The sequence below is a fragment of the Athene cunicularia genome, assembly GCF_003259725.1.
Source record: "Athene cunicularia isolate RWA chromosome 26 unlocalized genomic scaffold, athCun1 chr26_part1, whole genome shotgun sequence".
NCBI classification, from domain to species: Eukaryota; Metazoa; Chordata; class Aves; order Strigiformes; family Strigidae; genus Athene; species Athene cunicularia.
Window position 1 is genome coordinate 3,295,112 of NW_020799136.1, and position 8,714 is coordinate 3,303,825.

The 8,714-nt window shown below is 53.0% G+C and overlaps 1 protein-coding gene across 3 annotated transcripts in view; it reads right to left on the reverse strand.

The window, feature by feature from the left end:
• SYT6 (synaptotagmin 6) overlaps positions 1–8,209 on the reverse strand; it is a 34,555-nt gene extending 26,346 nt beyond the window's left edge. For 2 of the 3 annotated variants that reach the window (XM_026864269.1, XM_026864267.1), the window contains exons 1-2: positions 8,102–8,209; positions 7,689–7,890 (exon numbers count right to left, since the gene is read on the reverse strand). In XM_026864269.1, the coding sequence (XP_026720070.1) occupies positions 7,689–7,890; positions 8,102–8,173 (274 nt within the window). In that variant the 5' untranslated portion in view covers positions 8,174–8,209. The remainder of the gene's footprint in view (positions 1–7,688; positions 7,891–8,101) is intronic. The other variant, XM_026864270.1, reaches the window with a different exon arrangement.
• Between the last annotated feature and the right edge of the window lie 505 nt (positions 8,210–8,714).

Below are 8,714 nucleotides of genomic sequence, written 5' to 3' on the forward strand. Positions count from 1 at the left end.
TAAAGAGTTGTCATTGCTTTATGCCTAACTGATGACAATCTAATGAACTATTATAAGCCACACTGCATATAATTATAATACATAGCTGTGTGCTAATCCCATGATATTTTATCACAATATGCTGTGGCAACATCTGTAAACGACTCGGCAGTGCTGAACGCACATGGGGTCCCTGGGCTGGGGTCAAAGAACCGGCAGTGAGCATCACCTTCCCCCCACGGTGTGACCCCGCACATGCGGGACCCGAGCCAAGCCCTGGAGCCGTGCCAGGGAAGCCTGCGGCGGTTCTTCGTGGGGGGAGGCTCTATCCAGACCTGCTGGGGAGCAAAACACTGTCATACGGACACTTGGGGGATGCAGAAGCAAACCGTGATTCGAGATGCACTCAGGGGTCAGGGTCTGGTCCCAGCCCCGGCTGCCGCCCGGGAGGACGAGCCCCGCCGCGGGTGCTGGTCCCGACCCAGCGTGGGTGCTGGGCAGCCCCAGACCCTGCACGCGCGGACGGGGCGTGAGGGCCCGGAAAAGCCCAGCTTGGCTGGGGGAAGGCACAAAGCCCCACGCGTGGGACCAGGCGGCCCAGAAAGCTTTCCAGAGGCTTTCCTCCAGCCCAGTGCCCCCCAGCACACAGCGCCCCTCCAGCGGAAGGGGCTCCTGGAGCACACGGAACCGCCCGGGAAGAGCCGCACTGCCTGGACCTGCCTGGCTCGGAAACCCGAACCAGGAACGTGGGATTCACCAGAGCCCCCCGGCTCCAGGCGGAGACTGGGCCGTGAGCAGAGCCAAGAGCGCAGGAGGTCAGGTTGCCAGTTGAAGCCATCTGGACCCGCAGGTAAGCCCACCCGTGCCCCCCTCCTCTCCCTCCCGGCTCTCCCGCCGGCAGTGCCCGGGCACGGGACGCCCGACCCGCGGGGCAGGGCGGCCGGGAGGGACCCCAGAGCCCCGACACCTCCTGCCCGGGACCCTGCGCTGAAATGCAGCAGCTACCAACAGAGCATTTCTTTGTTCAAGCTCTGCCGAATGACCAGGGAATTCCTCCCCAAAGGGCTCAGCTCCCTCATTAGCTGCTGCTGCTGCCATCAGCTCAAAGACAGAGATCCGTAACCCCTGACTCGCGCCCCGCGGCAGTCACGCTGCAGGCTGGGCGGCCTGGTCCTACTGATTTATTAAATGGATTCTGAGATTCCTTTTTCCTTCCCAACGACCCCTGTCACTCCATCCGGGGCAGCTCAGAATCCTTTTAGCATGAACGTTTTGACCAGAGACTAGATTCAGAACTGAGCTCAAATAACTCTGAGCAATCGCTCGCAGACGTCCGGGAGATGAAGAACTGCATACGGAGAGATCTCCCGTGCTCACCTAACGCCGCGTCACAAGAGCACATGCAGGTTACAAACATGCCCAGAAAATCAGAGTAACACTGACATCGCCAGCGACACGGGTGTGCTAGAATTTCAGGGCAATTATTATTTCATGGAACCAGATACTCTAGGACTGTGGGTCTTAATGACGGTTTTGAAGAGGACTGTGTGAGCGGAGCTCCTGGCATCCTGCCTTTAGCCTTCGCTGCACAGTTTCCTGTGATGTTGTCAAACACTAACCTGCTACAGCATGACAAACTGAACTAAATGTAAAGGCGGCCTTAATTAGCATCTGCAGTTCTGCTGTGTACAAGACACCCTGCAGGATAACTTCCTTTTTTCCAGACATGGAAAATTTACTGTACAATCCCTCCAAATACCCCCTCTCTGTCCCTTTAGGATGCCATTTTGCGATGTACAAGTATAATTAAAGACAATGCCTGGCTGAGAGGCAAATCCCAGCTCTCCCGAACAACTGCCAGCGTGACTGCTACGTTAGTGAGTCCACTGGATTGAAAGGATAAGGGCTGCTACAGACAAGCTTCCTGATTTTTACAATATACAGATAGGAAGGAAAAAAATATATTCTCATCTTCGAAAAAGAAATAAATGCTAAAGCTAGAAAAAGCTGCCTAATCCACATGAGATGGAAACCTGGGGTCCTAAGGAACATTGTACCTAGAAATGTGAACAGCAAGCAGAAGAGACAGGTAAGAAAATCAAGGATAGCTGAAACTATAGTTAAAGGAAAAAAAATGTATCAGAGATGAGATCCAGTTATGGTTCTGTCTTTATCTCTGAACAATGAATGCGCACATGTGAGGCTGTTCGTGAATACACGGTACGCGCAAGCTGTGCACATCGCGCTGGTGTGACCGGCAAAGCAAAGATGTTAAGCAACAAACACCTGCAAACACAAAAATACCATCTTCTCAGAGTCATCCCGCAAAACAATGAAGATCGGAGTCGGGCTCTGCCCTGATTTGAACTAGCTAAAAGCACACGCTTGGTTTCCGTGAAAGGCAGGGAGAATGCTGAAAGCAGAAGGAAACGTTTCAACGGCAAAGACAGAAGCTGCTGAAGCAAAATTTTTGTTAAGAGGCTCCGTGTTATGAAAAATGGCAAAAAATTACCAAAGTAACTTCAGAAATGTGGACTTACCAAGAGGTATCTGCTCCTCAGCTCAGTCCCTGGTCACTGTCAGCCTGCTCACGCTCAGTTCACCCCAGCAGCAATCTGGCTGCCCGTTTCTATGGAGTTTGAGATGCTGAGCCCTGACTATGCATGAGGCGACTGCAGCTGCACTGGAACAGGCTCCCAGGTCCGCAAAAAACCCACAAACATCATCAGCCTCCCTGTACTGCTTCAGGAATGAACCAACCAATGGCAGTTGGGCAGATGCAAACCTGCATCCTTGCAGAGAGGTCGGTACAAGGCTCCCGAGCCCCGACACTCCACACAGCTCCGTAGGTGCGTTTTATTTACCAGGACCATCACGGTGCAGCCAGAGGCAGCTCTGCACTCACAGATCCACGCACAGAGACACATGTTCATATACAGGCTATATAATCCATTTTTCCTAGGATTTACGCTGCTGGTTTAAAACTTATTTTAATACAGTTTTGCAAACCTTCCTCTGGTAGCAGGGTTTGAACCCGACACCTTCAGGATCAGAGCACAAACCTGTTTTACTTGAGCTAAAGAGCAAATCTGCTGTGCACAGCTGGCGCTGGCTCTTTTCCTGCTGGTGGACCAGGCGCTCACAGAGAAAGGCAAGATCCATTTTGCAAGTGCATTACTCTAAGACAGATCTTTGCCCCGAGGTGCTGCTCCTCCCGTGCCTGGCCTCTGGAAACACAAGCCTCAGTGATAAAGGATAGCTTTGCCTGGGTGGTTTTAAACATGTTTACCGTTACATTTACTTAAAATACACTTTAACAGTGATTCGGAAAAGTGTGTTATTACAGCTGGTAGGCAAATTCGAGACTTGCCCGTTATTTCATAGGCAGTGGCTGTAGGCATCCCCTATCAGTGAATGGGCAAGTCATCAGTTTTCCATTAGTCAAACCATCCTATCAAGGGATAATTTTTTTCCAAGAAAAATACTCCAGAAGCAATTTCTCCATAGAAAAGTTATATTTCTGCAATGAAAAAAAAAAACCTATGGCATAAAAATTCACCCCCTTTTCTGCCTGCAGCAAGAACACTTATGTACTTGTGGGTTTAACATTTTAATAGTATTTGCGAAGTGCCAGGAGGGTGTTCAGCGCTGTACAAGATGTACTGCCTGCATCATGAAGTTTAAAAAGAACAGTTCACACAAAGGGCAAAACACTAAATGTGCTCTGAATTATTGCTGGATTGAGCACAGGACAGCTGACAAAGTGTGCTAGGAAACAGAAATTATCCTAAAGTCTCCTCTGGTTTTGCATTTTCCCCAGCTCTTCTTTTTCTCCCTCTCACTTCAGCTTTCGTATCCTGCACCAGGAAAGCCCTACAGCATTTTGCCAGGGTGAACCAGTGCCCAAGGAAGGGTTTGAGGAGGGTTCACACCCTGTGCGGGACTGCTGTGACACCGTCCAGGGGTGAGAACTGAACACCTCTGCACATCATCCGCTGCATCCTGCACCGACCCTACAGGGCAGTGAAGCTTTTTACAAATGCATACACTGAGGCAAAAACCCCAACTGATGTTATTTAAGGAAAGTCACTACACAGTGGTGCTGGAGCTAGAACTCAAACCCAGGGGTTTGGCCCTGGATGTGCTCTGATCCTGGTGTAAATTCCATCCCACACCCATTTACCGTCCTTTGAATTCAGCAAGCATCACAAGCCACACGCTCCAGTCACACTCCGCCAGCCTGGCACACACATTTCAGAATGATCATCCTCGTTTTAATGCCTCTGTGGACTCAAGCTCCCATCCTCTCCACCACCCCCTGCTTGGCACAAGCTCCCAGGACCGGCCGGTGGCCTCTGCCCACGGCCAGAGCCGGCACCGCGCTCCCACAGACAGCAGGACCCGGGTCGCGCAGACGCTGGGAGCGAGTCGGAAACACAATTCAGTCCGAAGTGAGGGAAGCCTGGCAGTGCAGACACACACAGAGCACACGCCATGGTGGCGAGAGCTGCGCAGGGCGTGATGCAGCAGCCAGCCCAGGGATGCTGTCAGGCTGCAGCCGAGCTGCCCGTGGCCAGGACCAGGGCTCCGAACCCCCGGAGCTGCCCTGGGCAGGAGCAGTCCCGCAGGGGCTGGTTGCAGGCCCTGGGGAGTGGGATTTGGCACCCTATTTCCCAAAGATCCTGGAGTGTGTTGCTCTCCAACAAGCAGCTCCACTCAGTCCCGTAGGCAGAGGGACAGGGTGAAGGGGGGTGACACCGTGCCCAGCGCCACGCGGGCTCCCCTGCACCGCCAGCCAGGTGCATCCCACTCCGGTAGGGCTTGTCCACAAATTGTCCCAGCTACATCCTAAGCACCCGCTGCACCTGCAGGGCAGCGGAGCAATGTACCCGTTTAGTCAAGGCACATCACCACAGTGGTAAATGTGTCCTGTGTCACAGGCGTTCCCACTGCCCACAGCCCGTGAACTGGTCACACTGGCAGCGTCGCTGCACAACAGCTGAGGGCTGGCAGGGAAGAGAGCGATCAGATGGAGGGAGCTACGGGGGAGGGTTTTAGATAGGCACAACAAAAGGATGCTGCATCTTGCTCGATCTCAGGGCCCACAGCCAAGAGATCAGTTCTATTCCTGGCACCGCCACAGGCCAAACTGCAGGCAAAGCTCACCCTCACACATCCACTGACGCATCGGTACCAAAACCTCCTCATCCAAATTCCTCATCTCTCTGACATACTTAGCTGCTGGATTACTAGCCAGCAGCAGCAGCCTGCAATGCCCCTTTGCTGGGTGTAAGGTACATACTGGAGAAACACTGCAGCTATATTTCTCTTACTGACTTTAAGGAAGAGAATCAGCTGTTACATAACCCGAAGTACGAAGAGTAGAGGAGCATCTACTTGGTACACAGTAGCACGCTCCACATTCAGTCCAAACCGGTTTAAAAAAACCAAACCACTGCATAAAGCCATACTCTGTCATAATCTTACATAAACTACACAGCAGTATTTCTGTATTCACAGGTTTCTTCAACTGTCAGATGCAGTTCAAGAGGCTGTTGGTATCTGGCTCGTTTCTCTGCAACTCCACAGCACCCCAAGAAGATACTGCTCTGCATCAATGCATGAAACGTCAGACAAAACCAAACCGCCTCTCGGGGGCCGATGGCAAGCAGAGCTCTGCAGAAGCAGCCCCAGCTCTGGCAGCATTAGAGTGTTTCCATCTGCCTGCTCACAAACGACACTTCACCGAGACACCTGACAAGCCAGGCTGACTCAGCCATTAGCCAACAGACCTATCCAGGAGGCAACAAGCTGCTGACTTCAGGGGATGATGACCACAAATACGGCCAATTTTACTCCAGCAAACCTTGCACGTGGGTGCCGGGGCTGTGCTGTCCAGCTCAGGCACCTTCAGCGGGACCCAGCGCTCGCTGCGCGGCCCCTCCGACTCTGCTGTGGGTACCGACCCGACACCCCGTCCCAAGTCGTCACTGCTCATCTTTGCACAGCCTCACTGTTGATTTGCACATGATTGTGAGGAAGGACTCGCCAGATCTGAGCAGAGGACTCCAGGTAGCTGCAGCAAATTTGCTCAACAGAAGTCATCAGTGTGAAACGGACAAAGCAGAAATGCAGATAATTAGATAAACACCCAGACACTAATGGGAAAGGTAACTCACCACCGTAACAGGTATCTTAGTTAACACGGAATGCAAACAGCTTCCCTTGCTGGACCCGTTTTACATCCCGGCATTGGTACCAAGTGGTGTCCTCGGTGCTGTCTAGACACAAGAACGGGCCCAGCCGCAGACAATGGTGAAGCTGTGAGTGCACTGGGAGCGGTCAGCCAGCCCAGCAGGACTTGCCCAGGGCTCTGGGGCAGAGGCTGACACTTAAACCGGAGATCAGAGCAGACACACATTTGAGATGTTAAAGGCAATGATGTGATTTATGAGACAATGAGACCTGCAAATGAGGTCTTGAACAGGCTGCACAGAGAAATGAAAATCTGCCATATCAGGACAGACAGAAGAAAAGCAGCACAGGTATCTCTGCTGCACAGAGTCAGGAAAACGTTAATTTTGGTACCAAGATAAAAAATTACAAAGCAATGCAGTAAGTTATTTGCAATAGGGAAAACAGCTGCAGCGGATGCAATACGTAAGGATGGTACCAGCAGCAGCAAGAGGCCCTCAGAACACGCAGGTGTAAAGCAAAGTCATTTTCAGATGGCAATAAAGCAACAAGCAGGAGGGGATGTGAAAGGAAGGTGACGGGCTGGACATACTGGCAAAACAGCGGTGGCACCACCACTGCCAGCACAGGGCGGCAGAAGCCCAGCGAGACCAGAGCTGCCAGCCTGCCCGGGGACACCGGCCTGCCCGAGGTGCTGGCAGAGGGGGGACAGGGGTCGTGGGCTGCTGTGCTGCAGCTGGGCTCTGCACAGGGGTCCTCAGAGGAGAGAGGAAAGTTTCTGAAAACACGCGCTGTGAAATCAGGCTGGGTCGGTAGCTGCACCCTACGCAAACGTTCTAAGGCACAACTTGCAGCATGTTACCAATAATGCTGAAAAGCGTGGGGTTATGGGGTTTGCTTCTCAGCGTGTGAGCCTGGGCTGTAAGCTCCCCCCGACAACGCCTTCTGAAGTTACAGCAGAAGACAACCTCTCTGGAACAAGAGGCTGTGGGGAGGCGACAGCTTTGCGACACAGAAATGCCCCTTTGCTCCCAGAGCAGCTCGTGTGCTCTCGACTCCTCGCTGGCACGGCAGTGTGTGTCCCCAGCTCTCCAAGCTGATGAGCAACAACTTCAGGCAGTTCTTCGGGAAAGTAAAACATATACATGAAACTACACTGAGAACCCTTAATGGTGAACAAAAATCCATGCAAGTCCCTCCTTTTCTCAAGCTGGGGTAACAGTAATCAGTTCCTGTCACCTGCTCCTGAAATAGGCTTTTTGCTGCTTCTGGTTTTACACAGGAGTCGATGTTTTTAAGAAATGAGGAACTTCCACAGAAACTTTGACTCATCAACCACCCCCTCACCACACGAACACCCTGTCTGCCCCCCCTCTCCGCACAGTTCCCCGCCAGGCGACACCCCTCCACCAACAGGTGGGAGCCGGTCCCCAGGACACAGCCCCGCGGCGAGGCGGCCGCCAGCCCCGGGTCCAGCACGGGCACGGCTGGCAGACGGGACCAGAGGGCCGTACCTGGCTCGGAGATGACCAGGCTCTGGTCGGGAGGCAGCAGGAGGAATTCCCTGCACGTGTCCAGGTCCAGGCTGGGCAGGCTCTTCCTCCGGCAGAGCTCGGCGAGGACGCGGACGGCGCTCTGGCAGCGGCGGTCATCCCTGGCGCCGCTCATCTCCCACCCCGCATCCTCCGCGACCCTCCGCTGCCCGAGGAAGTCCAACTGGAGCGGAGGCTTTGCTGGCTGGTAATCGCACCAGGACACCGACGCCGGTTCCCCGCTGGCTCGGCAGCACCGCGGGTCGCGGGGTGCCGGGCGATGCTCAGCCCTAGACCCTGCGCAGCCTCAGCCCCACAGCTCCTGGTGCCTCCTCGCCTCTGGGAGCCGAGAGCTGTTTACTGCCAAGGCGTGTTCCAGACAAAGAACCTCCTACCAAATTCAGTTTCGTGCCCTCCGTAGACGTTGTTAAAGCTGCAGCCCTGATAATTCGTTTTAACCCTTCCATTGCCGCCCCTTCCCCATTCTCCAGGTGCAGTTTCAAATCCCAGCCCCAGAGCAATTTCACAAAAGACCTGAACGCTGAAACCTTCTGGCTGAGGACAGCACATCATCAGGAAAGAGAAACGACAGTGCTGCCGCGAACATCGCACAAACTACTTACAGCTGCCAAAGGCAACGCAAGAAAAGCAGGAGGCTTTATTGATTTGTTTGTGCTGGTCCAAACACAGCAGGCTGCAGATGGCCACAGAGATTAAGAATGCCATTTTATTTCATAATTAGATTTGTGGGGTTTTTTTAAATTTTCTGGAGTATTTTTTTATTCCTATTGTAATTTAGCAGGCAGGTCATGCCACATGACAGAGCTACACTTCTGAACAGAGAATATATTTGACAGGCACGGGAAAAGAAGCAATTGTATAAGAGGCAATTAAAATTATGTACAGCAGAATGATTCCTTGCAGCTTCTGGAGCGGAGAAGCTAGTACAAATACAATGGGCAGGCTGGAGAGCCAGGGCCAAGGCTGCACAGGTCCCTCAGCCCCACG